The 14,073-nt window shown below is 44.5% G+C and overlaps 1 protein-coding gene across 15 annotated transcripts in view; it reads right to left on the reverse strand.

The window, feature by feature from the left end:
- Window positions 1–4,273: 4,273 nt before the first annotated feature.
- The window catches only part of FGFR2 (fibroblast growth factor receptor 2), a 103,762-nt gene continuing 93,962 nt past the window's right edge, over window positions 4,274–14,073 (reverse strand). For 12 of the 15 annotated variants that reach the window (XM_070470306.1, XM_070470305.1, XM_070470303.1 and 9 more), the window contains 5 exons: window positions 11,382–11,504; window positions 10,748–10,818; window positions 9,337–9,474; window positions 7,583–7,688; window positions 4,274–4,560 (listed from right to left, as the gene is read on the reverse strand). In XM_070470306.1, the coding sequence (XP_070326407.1) occupies window positions 4,396–4,560; window positions 7,583–7,688; window positions 9,337–9,474; window positions 10,748–10,818; window positions 11,382–11,504 (603 nt within the window). In that variant the 3' untranslated portion in view covers window positions 4,274–4,395. The other 3 variants (XM_070470302.1, XM_070470309.1, XM_020910926.2) reach the window with 1 other exon arrangement.

The following is a 14,073-nucleotide window of genomic DNA, read 5'->3' on the forward strand; positions in this document are numbered from 1 at the left end:
GTATATATCCACACAAGAATAAAAAATGAGTGAATTGCGGATACATGCTACGGCACAAATGAACCTAGAAACCATTATGGTAAGTGAAAGAATATAGACACAAAGACACAATATATGATTCCATTTATATAAAATACCTAGAATAAGAAAATAGCACATTGGTGTTTCCCAGAGCTGTGAGGAGGAAGTAGGGAGTGACCGCTAACTGGTATAGGGGCTTCTTTTTGGAGTGAGGAAAATGTTATAGATGGTGGTAATGGTTGCACCATCTTGTGACTATCTACCAAAAACAAAAAATCACAAATATACGAATTCTCAGGAAGAGAAAACTGTTTATTAATAGAGTACCAATTGCCAGGGCTGAGCTAAGCTCCTACAGGCAGCCCTTATGTTAAGACCACGAGGCTGGTGATAATCAGTTTTTACAGTTGAGGAAATGAAGGTCCAGATAGAATCCATGACTTGTCCAACATCACCCCGCTCTAAGAAATAAACCAAACCAGTTCCCTCCCAATCCACTATCCATCGTCTTTCTTCTGGACTGCAGAAGGCTGCCTTGCTTATGTTTCCCAGGAACCTCAAGCAGAGCCTCAAATTCCTAATCTGTCATAGGGGAGGTCTCTATACCTGGCCCCACTAGTCTGTTACACAGCACTAGCCAGCAGAGCGTTATCTGTTTTCCAGGATGGGCGCTGGTCACCAATCCTCAGCTGTTCAAATCTGCCATGTTTTACTGCAATCGCACGTTTCAGTTTTCTATGCGTGGGATCAAACAACTTCCCAGAGCACCTGGTGGCGGGAAGCTACCTGAGGTCACCAGGGATGGAGAAACTGGGAGTGGAACAGAGTACCCAGTTCTCCGGCAATCCACTGAAGGCCCAACTTCTCCTCCCCACTCTTTACCTGCCCACCCTGTCCGAGGCCACCACCAGCTGGACTTTGAGGCAAACCTCTTGAATCCGCCCCCTTCCAGGCTGGAGACGGCAGGGCCAGGTACCCCTCCTTCCTCACTAACATGCCTGACTTTTGTTCATGTCTTGATGACAATCACACAGTGGTTCAACTAATTCCCAATGTTTACTTCTGTCCTAGGGTGAGAGGACAGGGGGAAGCCATAAGCTTTAGGATTCTTATCAAGTCCTGCCTATGTGTTTATTGGGAGCATGTCTCAAAAAAAATTATGTCCAAAAAGTATCTCAAAAAAAGTATCTCTCATCCTTCCCATGGACCACATTACCTTCCTTCCCTTCCCTTCCCGTGTCTAATTCTTTTCGATCCCATAAGACTGGAGCCTTCAGGCTCTTCTGTGCATGGAATTCTCCAGGCAACAATACTGGAGTGGGACGCCATTGCCTTCTCCAGGGGATTTTCCCGACCCAGGAATTGAACCCGAATCTCCTGCACTGCAGGCAGATTTTTTACCATCTATGCTACCAGGGACGCCCCCTTGATGATGAATCTAATTCTAAAATGAAAATAGCTAATGGCTGGTATAGGATTACAACTTACTTCATCTAATAACAATATAATTTACATTGTAAAAGCCATAGACTGCCCCTAAACAGTCTCAAAAATATAGAAGATACATCATGAAATTGCATGAACATGGAGCATCAAGTTCTTCCAGAAGCCTGGCCAACCAAGGAAAGCCTGCTGGTGAAGACGGCCAGAGGGGTACAGAAGTCTTCCTGTATACATGTGACTACCTTAAAAAGGCTGCTTTCACCTGTTTTTACTTTTTTTTTAAATTGAAGTTTAACTGATTTACAATGTTATCTTTTTCTTTTTTGGCTGTGCCATGTGGCTTGCGGGTTAGTTCCCCAATTAAGGATTGAACCCAGGTCACAGGATTGAAAGCACTGGGTCCTAACCACTGGTCTGCCAGGGAATTCCCGTGTTATCCTATTTTTTATTTTTATTATTTTTTATTATTTTTTTTCCGTGTTATCCTATTTTTTAAATCTCATTCTTTTAGGTGGGATTATAGCCCTGTCCTGATAGTAAATAGTGCAGGAGATTGGCAAGCGCAGAATGAGGGCTGAGCTCACTCTTCAGTTGGCTGGTGAGACCCTCGCTTCACTAATAGCCTCAAACAGAACAAAGATGCCAAGGACAGCACCTTTGTCTTTTTCTTTTCAAGAGAAATATTTTATTCTAAACTGAAAAGTTGAGTTCTGGCCAAACACGGCACTTTTTAATCACCAACAGCCCCAGAGGGTTCTGAGAGCATGGCTGAAGTTCAGATGCCAGATTGTTTTTGTCTTCTGCTGGTGTGAAGGCTGGCAAGCTGATCTAATGAAGCCTTAAAAGTCACAGACACATATTTGTCAACAGGCAAAATGTCGTTTCCCTCTTCAGATTCTTGGTGGCATGGAAACAGTACGATTATTTTAAAAATCTGCTCAAGTTGTCTTTTTGAAAATTTGAAGCAAAGTGTAGTTTCCATACATCATGAGGAAGGCAGCTTAAAAGGTTTCAAGGTGCCCAGTATGCAGAGCTTCTAGATATCTCCCTTCTGATGACCTCCCATCCTTAGAACAGCTGCCCAGCCACAAAGCTCTCTCCCATGCCCTTCACTTGCTCCTCTGGGAGCAGCTAGGATCCAGAAAGGAACACACACTTCCCTGGGGTCCCAGGAAGCAATGAAGCCAGGACTTGAACAACCTTTTCTGATTTTCCACTAGATCCACCTGTCCCAGGTACTGCTGGGTCCTGGCCAAGCCCTCTGAGAAGTCACCTGTTTGTAGCAAACAACAGACCTCCCCAGCTCTGCCTTCCTTCCGGGTGATCACACCACGCGGCACCGAGTCAACACCTTCGAGCACGGGAAACCACTTGGTAAGACACGAGTGTTAAAAAAATAAGCCGCATGACATTTATTTTGTCTTGTTAACATTAATATCTGTAGAAACATTTTTATTGTCAGTATAAAAATTAACAGGTTTTATTAAATACTTTCTCCAATTTCATAACACGTTAAAAATCAGTGTCATCCGCATTCATGTCGCATAGCCAGAGCAGAGTGAGACGGTGTTTTGAAAGCAAAACACAACACGTTCATACAGAACGAACACCATGGCAGTAACATGACGCTGGCATCGGGCGGGATCTTTCAGTGAGGTCCTGCCAGAGGAGGCGGAAGCGATCCCTTAAAAAGATGGAAGGATCCCCCAAACTATCAGCAGAACAACTCAGTGTTTCCATTTTCTCCGACGGGGCATGAAGATTCTAAGAGACTTCTCTGTTGCCAGTGAATCTGGAAGCCGTGATGAAGATTCGCCAAAGAGAATACAGGCTAATCTGATCAATGTGCAACTTGGCGGGGAGGGGGGCAGAAGGCCAGCGGCTGGACAGAACATTCTATTAGCATCTCGATGAGAGTTCCTCCTTTGAGGAACGGATTAAGGCATCTTTTTAAGAGAACGCTGGTACCGTTTGTCTTGGGAAGCCCAGTGAAAGGTTTATGGGCCCAATGACCACGCTGCACCAAAGCAACACACTTTCTCATTAATGGGCTCTTTTACGGGCAGTTAGGTGGTTAAAGGACAATCATCTGACAGCAGAGTTGAAATACAAATAAACCAAAACTTCACTTCCCCCAAATTAGTCGTATTTTGTAAATATTTCTCTTTTCAAAGGATCTGGTAACTAGTTAAGTTCAAGCAAGAGATTAACTAGTCTGGTGCGCTGCCTGCATAGAAATGCCACTTAAATTACCAAAACAAGAAAAAGAAAAAAAAAATAAACAATTGTTTTGTATATTACCAATTCATTAATAAATTAATGTCATATCATTTTTCCCTGAAAGCAAAAGTACTTTTCCACCTCCACTCGGTGAAAATTAAGAAATTCTGTGTAAGAAACAGCATTTAGCAAATAGCTATTTTTAAAAAAAGAGAGAGACCAATTGGCTAGGTGCGCTGGGACATCCATTTAAAATCAATACAAAAAATAATTCCTTGTAAATATATAATATATATTTATACATAATTTGAATATATTTACATACATCCAGCACCTATATACTGCAATTGTGCTCTATAAGTGTGCGCTGACATATATTTTCTCCAATTATTACAAAATTCACAAGGCAGGCAGAACGTGTGTTTGCCTCAAGTCCGGCTGGTCCACAGCCAGTACCCACAGTGGGTCACAAGCACGTGGTGGCCGATGGCAGTCCATTGCCCCCACAACCTTCTTGTTCTCCTGGTGAAGATTACAAGTCTCCAACTGGATAAATTCTTTACACGTGTGCCGATCATTTTTCCAAATATTTACTCCTCTGATCCATATATACAAGCCAAGACAAGAGGCTCCTGGAGGCAAGGCCCCCCCCTGCTCAGTACAGCTAAGTTCCTGACGCCACCCTGTTTGGGGACAGGGGGACAGGCCCATTCATGTTTTAACACTGCCGTTTCTATGTGGATACTGAGGAAGGCAGGGTTCGTAAGGCATGGGGTCCGGAGAGAAAACAGAATCATCTCCCGAAGAGCAAGAACTCCTTGTGTCAGGGTAACTAGGTGAATACTGTTCAAGAAGCTGACTGAGGTCCAAGTATTCCTGAAAGAAGGGAAGAGAGACGTTTTATTTCATCTCGGGTCAGGATAACAAGGTGAATACGGTTCGAGAGGCTGACTGAGGTCCAAGTATTCCTGAAAGAAGCGAAGAGAAGACTTTTATTTCAAACACAGGTTCTTGGGACGTTGATATGGGAGTAGGGACAGGATGGGGGCACCCCAGCAGGGAGAGACCCACCCAGCCCAGCTCCCGCAAAGACCACCTTGAGACCCTGACTTTATCTCCTCTAGGTTACCCTTCAATAGTTACAAACTATTGCCAAGTGGGGAACCCTAATACCCAGCCGAGCGGTCACCTCGATGGGCAGACCCCAGGACTCGTTGATAGACCACAGTTCAAATCCATGCCCAGCAAAATGGGGAAGATGTAAGAAGCTGTGGAAGTCCAGGACATCTTTCCAACATTGAGACCCTGAATATTTATGTCACAAATTACATTTTACTATTGTAGCTTCTAGGATAATTTAAGGGGAATATGTCTTCATTCAGATGCAATTCATTACTCTCAGAAGCTCTCTGAGTTGAAAATGTAAACAGGTTCAAAAAAGGCTTGGATAGGCTCATGTGTGTTATATCCATAGTAGACAGCAAAAGAACAGTTTAGGAAAACGCAGGTTATACTTCAAAGTTTTGCAGGTTTGAAATTCAAAAAGGGCTCTTCTGCTCCCTGAAGCACTTAGCGGTGTTGCTGCCGGGAAACCTACCCAACGGCCCCTAATATTTGTTTCAACTTAAAACAGGTGAAAATCTTCTACCTGCTCTTGTGTGGCCCGTGAGCTAAGAATGGCTTTTAACATTATGAAATGGTTGGAAAAAATAAAAGAAAAATCAAAAGAAGAATAATATCTCATGGTATTAAACTATGTAAAATGTCCTAAAATTTAAATGTTAGGGTTCATCCAGTTTTTTCTGAACATAGACTCATTTATTTATTCATTTACACAATGTCTGTGCCTGTTGCTACAGAGATCCACAAAGAGGCCTATGAAGCTGAAAATATTGACTATCTGGCCCTTGACATAAAAGGTTTGCAAACTATGAAAAGATTTCTAAACTGGGCCACTACTGGGTCTCACTGCCCAGCATCCAGGCTAGCATGTTGGGGTGCTTCTGCTCACACCCCCAAAAGCCAGGGAGGATACCGTGATATGTGGTTTTGCTGAGAAGGGGACAAACAGTGTAGACCACAGTACAACCAGCCTCGGTGTTATCAGAGAAGGGCCCACGGAATGTTGGCAACTATGCATTTTAACAGACAGGGGAAAAAAAAACCCAAACCACCCCTATAATTCATCACCAGGTTTGGCAAGAAAAAGAGTCCCCATCCAAGAAAGGGGGATGTGTCAGCTCCAACAACATCAGCATGAACCACACGACTGGAAACAGACACGCCCACCACATCAAAAGAGAACTTTTTTGCTTACAATGATAAAAAATGAAATTTTGTCCTAAATGGAACCATTTTTCTCCAGCATGTGGTAATGATTTTCAGAAGGAAAGAACTTCGATTTTTATATCCATTAGACAATATGGCATTCTGCTTTTTTTTTTTTTAATTTTAGGATGCTAAATATAAATTTCAGGGTGAAAACAGGCCCACTTTAAATGTAAATATATAAATAAATGGCATAGAGCATGAACACAGGATCATTAAAATGGAACTTTAGTGCTTTTTCAGTTTTTAACTGAAGCCATAAATGTTCAGATCTGATAGGGGAGAAAAAAAACCTAGGGATATCAGTGGATTCCAAGTCTAGGGTTAAAGGAACTTATACTAGAAACAACAATTTTGGCAGGAGAAGAAAGTTGGTTTTTTTTTTCCCCCTTGAACTGTTCCTTTCCTTTTAACTTCTGAAGGTCAGCTGTATTCATTTAAATGCAATCTCTCCCTTTATCAGCCACAGTCAGACGCACAGATAATATTGCTGGCTTAAGGCTTCAAATCACAACATTTAATTATTTTAAAAAAAATCAATCTGAACTATTAAATACATTATTTTAAAATAAATGTGTTCTTTTCCTTCTAAAATGTTTAGGCAGTTTTAACCTTTTCTGTTGTTATTAAGACAACTATGGGGATTTTCTCCCCTTGTCTGGAGGAACACCATTCTATATCCTCATTAAATACTATTTCTCTCTATTGTGGGGTTTTTTCTGGCCTTGATGGGTTTATCATCTTTCCTGCTCACATCATTTTCTTTCCACAACCAAAGATCACTCTCTCTGCATGGTGAAGTAGCCATGCACATGGCTGAGTGTGGACAGTGAGTGACAGAAGACGGTTTCTTTTGTTGTTATAGGTTATAACTATTTTATAGAAAATACATGTTTTATCAAAAGTTTTCACTTAAAAATCCTGTAAGTCACTTTTTAAAGGAGTGACTCTGTGCATGCTTACACTATGATCACACAGGGTCATGTAGGTCTATGTCCTGCATTATATAGAAGCTGGAATGGCACAACTTCACTTCATCCTGGCAAGTTCATTGGTAATAGACCATCAGCAGCCCGCTGAGGAGCCCTCAGAGTAATGACCAGCAGCCCTCAGAGTACTGACCAGCAGCCCTCAGAGTAATGACCAGCAGCCCTCAGAGTACTGACCAGCAGCCCTCAGAGTAATGACCAGCAGCCCTCACACTAATGAGCAGAGCAAGGAACCCAACCAGCACAGAAACCCCAGCTCCTTCCCACTCAAATCCAAATGATGCAGTTTTGGACATTTCTTTCCCCCTCCCCATCTTCCTACACACACACACACTGTGGACCCACAAGCCACAGTGAGGGGCGGCCTCAGGTGGGGCCCTCTGTGTGTGCTTTTGTGAGTCGGAACTCTCAAGATGGAGTTCCAAGAAAATTCAGGGTTTGGGAGGAACACAGTCTCACTCTGTCCAAGCCCTGGAACAATGATAAACTGTACCCCAGACTCCCACTGGGGAGGCTGCATTTCAAAAGCTGCATGGGGCCCCCCCAGCAAGGACCCCTGGCTTCTGGAAGGAGGCTCTTACCTCGTTGGTTGTGAGTGTGAGAATTCGATCCAAGTCTTCTACCAACTGCTTGAAGGTGGGTCTCTGTGAGGGCACCGCATGCCAGCAATCTCTCATCATCATATACCTGGAAGAGATGGATTTCCTTGGTGACTTTATTCCCTGAGGACCAGGGGTGTGGCTATAAGCCACTCTTAACAGTCAGTATGGAGAGATGTCCTCAATTATGAAAATGTATCAGAACTTCCCTAGCAACTGAATTAGGAGGTGGTGATCCACTCTGCCAAAAGAGGCACTACTTAGTTCCTCTGAAAGGCACTTTGATTTACAAAAACACCACTTGAACCAAAATGCTTTAGGACGGTATCTACACACTTCTGGGAAGTTCCTGGTGGCCCAGTGGTTAGGACTCAGCGCTTTCACCACCAAGGACTGAGGTTCAATCCTTAACCGGAGAACTAAGATCTCACAAGCCATGCAGTACGGCCAAAAACCCAAAAGGACACTTCTATGTGTTTTCCTGGTTGACTTCCGGTAGCCCTGGAGCAGTGATTTATAACGTGGCATCACATTTCCACACTTCTGGGCATTGTGGGAAGAGCCAGGTAGGGGCGGGTGGGAATCCAGTCTTCCCTCCCCACACACCCTGCCAGGACCAAAGCTGCTCTACTGTTATCTGCCCAACACTCTGGACAAAGGTTCCTCAGTTTTGAAAAACTGAAGTTTGAAAAGCACAACATTAAGGCAAGGTTCTTATGAATTAACCTGTCGTCACTGGGCTATGCCCTCACTTCCGGATTAACTCTTGGACAGGCCTAGGTTCCCAGGCCTTATCTTGACGATGGGTTTCGACAGACCCTCTATAATAGAAAAAGTGCCAGGAATGACAAGGAGCACAATAAATGCCTTTATATAATATACTATAAAATGTGACCATTCATCTGACGCCCACTACGCACCGCAAAGCACTCATGGGATTACTGATGTAAAATCCCCATGAAACAATACCCAAGAGACCGCAGTCTCTGAAAAAAATCCCTCTTCTTAGTTGACACTGGGAGTTGGGAGGAGAGACTCCTTTTCAAAGCACTGATTTTGCTGCACAAGACGCTTGTCAACAACACAAGTAATTCCACTTAAAGTACAGGGTAGGTTTTGCTCGAAACCAGTTTTATAGTCAGATCAGGATTAATACACTATATTAGCACCTGAACATATTTTTAATCCTCTGGCACTGAAATATGGGTAAAATATAAGTAAGCAGACACTAGTTCATTCACCCTGAGGGCTGTGGTCGAAATCCATCTATAATAGCAATGGTCACAAAGAGGCTGCAGAAGCACCCACTCTCTACTCAGTGCAGAGGCCACAGACCACTCATGAGAAATGGAGGCAGCCCCATGGATCTCAAGCTTGTATATGAGGGAAGGCTTGATGTATCTTCCTTTCACTCTGAAGAACAGTAAGGACAGCACAGTGGCCCAGGAAGATAACTGTGGGGCTCACTGTGGAAAGCTGGGAGCCCTCGGCCAAGCACCCAACACATCCGTGGTGTAAAGCTCACTCCATACCACCTCAGAAGGATGCTCTTTCTTTTGGACAGTCAGGCCTGTCTGCACTATCTCAGTTCTGGGATTGAGCCCAGGAAGTCTCAGCAATTCTTTTTCTCAGGACATATTTAAAAACCTGGGGGCCTTAGGAAACCAAACCAGCCAGGAGAAGCATTAGTGGCATGGTGGGTCCCCTGGGGCATCAGGAGAGACAACAGCCCTTACAGTTCGTTGGTGCAGTTTGCTGGCTTGTCCATCCTATGTCCCTCCTTAAGCAGCTTAAAAAGTTCCTCCACGGGAATCCCTGGGTAGGGCGAGCCCCCTAACGTGAAGATCTCCCACATTAACACCCCGAAGGACCAGCTGCAAAGAGGAGAGAAAACAGCATTAGTAACCCATCTGAATCACAGAAACCTAAACACACCCAGTTAAGAAAACAAACTCCCCCTCACTTCTTACGTTCAAAGACAAATGACCGGGGCCCTCCTGCAGTTCATCCAACCTGCCCCCAGAAAGCATCCCCAGATGACAAAGAGGAGATATTCTGATGGGATTTTCCATCAGCAGACAACAGATAAGTGATGGTAAACCACCACTCTCTGGGGAGGGTGGGGAGGGGAAACAGGGATAGAGATTTGGTTCTTCCTTCCTCCTTCCCCCACTTTCAAACAGAACTCTTCGTCTTCATGCAGTGTTATCAACATGAGCTTCTGAGCTGGAAACACCCTCACTGATTCTATTAGGGTGGGTTTCAGAAATGAAACTGCCTTCAGTTTTGTATACAGCAAGAGAAGCAGCTCACTGCTAAACTGGAAACCATAAGGCTCTCTTTCTAGGACCGCTGAAAAGAACCAGTGGCCACGGCACAGGCTCCATGCCTGGCCCAGAAACCCTCCCACCCACACAAGTAAGAACAGCTCAGCTGACTTTTTAACTTTTGGAATAATTATAGATTCACAGGAACTTACAAAAATAGAACGGCGCAATCCTCTGCACCTTTCACCCAGTTCCTCACAGTGGTAACATCTTCCCACCAGATTTCCAAAGCTAGAATTCTAAAACACCGCTGAGAGCCTAGCCCGGATAGTATTTTTAGGTGTATCATAATTGAAACACTGCAGAGTTTTCACTCTACTGCTGTAATGTTATCAAGGCTGCAAAGACGAGGCTGGACATTTTTCAAAGGGTAAACAGGGAGTAGGCTCTGTGGAGATCCACTGAGTGGCTCTCGTCCCAACCAGCCTCCCCCTGTAAGGACAAACCCTAGGATGGGGAAAATACGACAAACCGCTCTCAAGAAGGAAAAGTTGAAGAGCGCGAAGGACATGCCAACAGCTTGGCAAGTAGATAGCAGCTTTGTACTTGCACACCCGTGAGTAAGTTCAAGGGGGGAGCTTCCGCTCTGGCAGGAGCAGGATAGCAGTTCCACCTCCCATGTGCTTTGAAGCCAGGCAGATTAGTAACAGAGCATTGGTTACCAGCCTAGCAGAAAATCCGTCCTTTCTGAGGCTGGCTCCTGCACCTTCTCTGCGTGTGTGAAATGCAGCAGGCACCAAAGAAGGAAGGAAGGCGAGGAACAGACAAGATTTCTGCAAGTCAACCCCAGGGAGAAGGCAGCAACAAGGGAGTTACTCACACATCACTCTGATGGGTGTACACTCTGTCGAAAAGGGCCTCAGGAGCCATCCACTTGACCGGAAGTCGGCCCTGCAAGTGTGGAAGAAATGTAAAACCCAGTATATTAAAACCGGTTTACTTTAGCAGCCCCACCCGGGCTAGCCCTGTTTATTTTAAGAGCTGACACTCTAATGGTTTTTTGCTGGAGAGTCATTAGCGAAAAAATACGCTCCAAAGGGACTACACAGCGCGTGGGAGATGCACAGATATGGACACGTTGATAAAGGGTCGTTTCCTCATGATCATACATCTTCCCCAGCACGTTGACACACCCTGGCCCATTTCTAGGTGAAAATTAACCCAGAAACTCCCAAGGTCCAATCTTTGCTAGGGAATTTCCAGATGAGGAGCCTTATGAAGATCCTAGAGGCTGATTATTCAGTATATAAGACTGGTTCACATTTACAAAGAGTCTTAACTCTTAGCAAGAGTTAAGCCTGAATTTGCTTATTGAGAAGTTTGTAAGGAGTAATGCAAATGAGCGGGAATAAAAAGGCATTGGTCATTCTAGTTCTGAACATTATCGTTCACCTGGAACACTCCGTGCCACCCCTCCAACCCTCTCCCACCATATATCATCACCGTAGACTCACATTTGTGGTCTTTTTGTAATAGTCTATATTGTTGATATCTCTGGCCAGTCCAAAATCAGCAATTTTCATCACGTTGTTTTCTGTTACCAAAACATTTCTGGCAGCTAAATCTCGATGAATGCACTGAAATTTTTTAAAAAAGAAATGTGTTTCAAAATGCCACAAGGATAAAAAAGGTAACAGGCACTTCTTATAATGGAGACAGAAAATACAACTGAAGTCAAAAATTGGTGTTTCTTTTCTAATTAAAGACTAAGGCCCCAACTATTTCAACGAGCAAAGGTAGATAAGAAACCACATGCCTTTTTAACTTCAGTTGACTGGCATCCTTCACATTGTGAAGACTCAAATGCAATTTTTTCCCTCTCTGCAGTTCAGGACACTGTTTTCTTGCTCATTTTTGAGGCTGTCCCCCTGCTGAGTTCCACACCATCCCTTCTCTTGGCTCACTCTCCTCCTCTCTCCCCATCCCCCTTCAGGCTCCTTGGCTTAACTCCTCTCTCCCTCAAAACAGAGGACCTGCCCCATTAATTTTATATATTTTCCACACATCCTCATGGCTCCCATTCTTAGACACACAGGAAAGATCTTCAAATTCTTATCTATATCCTGACCGCTTTCCTGGGATCCAGATTCTCACTTTTATCAGGCTACAGGGCATTGCCACATCCCTTTGGCACCTTAAGTTCAAGGTCTCTCCTCTTATCTTCTTGGTCTTTTTCACACACACCTGTGACACACACACCAGAATTCTTTACAAACTCCTCCCGAGTTTTGATTTCAACTCCCAAATGCCTCTCCAATTTGTCCACCCAGCTCCACTCCCCCTGCCACCCGCTTAGCCCAGGGTCTCATCACTGCCCACCCCCATCCCCTACGTGTCTGTGCTTCCAGACTTAGCCCTATTGCATCTTCTTTTCTGCTTCCCTCAAATTTTGTTTCTGAAGGAGCTGGTCACTTCTGGTCTGGGCTTATATCAAAGTCACTGCCTGTCTATCCAAATCCTCTGTCCAGTTTTCACCCAACACCTGGACCCCACATAGGGCCCAATCTATGTCTGCCACATACACAGGGGCCCGGCACTGAGAGGCTTACTACAGGGCAGCCGATTCATGGTTCTAATGTGATCTCTTCAGCCTCAGAAAGCTCTAGTCCTTATAACTTCTATATTTCCTTTCTGCAAATGATACTCTTTTGTAAGCTGTTGAAAGCGTTTTAGTTGTACTTTAATACACCAAAATTTCATCAGTATACATAGTAATTGAGGTCCCAAAAACCTCCTATTTTTGGAAATGGTAAGGTAGACAGAAGTAAACAAATATCCCTAACAAACCCTTTTACATGGGTTCTGGGCAAAGGCAAACTATTATATGAAGGAGAGACTCCTAGCACCCCTCTGATATGGGTGAGATGGGGCTGGTTTTAGATAGACCCTCTAAGAAACAGGCCATTAAAAAAAAAGGAGCAAGCCAAACTCTCCCTGAAGAATGAATTAGGAACCATTCTTGTCTGCCCACCCTCCAACTATTCCCTGTTTTCGTCCGCTTCTGTGGCCCCTGGACGGGCTAAGGTCACCGAGGGGAAAGCAGAAGCCTGCAGGCTGCCTGTGCCCAGCAGGAATGGAAGCAGGAAATGCAAGAGCTCCCAGAAGCTGCCCGGGGATCCGGTCGGGGCGGGAGCTGGGTTCCTGGTTTTGGAGGCCTCTTCAAATGGAACTTCCAAGTCCTGGGCCAAACTCTCCCGGTGGTGTGCTCCCCGCCGACAAGACTGTGCGATCGGCAAGCCGTGCGGTCAGAAGAATCTGGCTCCTCGTGCACGGGGCTCCGACCACACATAAGGGCCCAACTCCGAGTCACCATGATGGCGACCTCCATTTTCACTGTGAAAGCCAGAATCCATCACCAGCCTCCTGCATCCCAGGGGGCTGGGAAACACCAAAGCCCACCCTCTGGGCTGAACAAGAAGAGACTTGGAACCAACACCCAAGAAAATGAAAATAATCAACGTCAGGCCAAATTTCCATCATCTGCAGAAATCTGAGTTGTTCTCCAGTGCAGAGCTGGCCATTTTATATAACTAGAGCTCTTGGAATATTTGGTTTTCCTTTTTTTTTTTTTTTTTTTAAAATAAACAAAGGTCAACGGGTCCCTAAGGAAGGAAGACCTCTATGACCCTGACAGTGTGCTGGATGCCTGTGCACAGTTGATCACATTAAATTTCCAAGGCAACTTATGAGATGGGTGTTATCATAGCCATTTTAAAGATGAAGAAGCTAAGCTTAAAAAAAAAAACCAAAACCAGCAAAAATAAAGATAGCTGTTCAAGTTAAACACCTTGGAGGTTTAACTATCCTTAAGATTTTATAAAAAAAATTAGTGTACTTTGCACTAAAAATAAAAAAGCTTACACAACTGGGATAAGGCTCAAATACCACATCACCCATTGTATAACTGTACACATCACAGCATCTTTTAACTTGTCCATCTCCAGCTTAAGCGCAGGACTGCAGGTTCATCTCAGGTACACGCCCAGCACAGAGCCTGACCCCGTCAATGTCCACTGAACTGAGTTTCTCATTACACTCCATCAGCAATGAGCCAGACGTCACAGCCAACAGATCCTCAGGCGGGTCTCTAACAAACGCATCACCCTCTACCGGGACAGAATATGTGTGGCAGAGCTAGGATCTGAC

The sequence above is a fragment of the Odocoileus virginianus genome, chromosome 7, assembly GCF_023699985.2.
Source record: "Odocoileus virginianus isolate 20LAN1187 ecotype Illinois chromosome 7, Ovbor_1.2, whole genome shotgun sequence".
Lineage (NCBI taxonomy): Eukaryota > Metazoa > Chordata > Mammalia > Artiodactyla > Cervidae > Odocoileus > Odocoileus virginianus.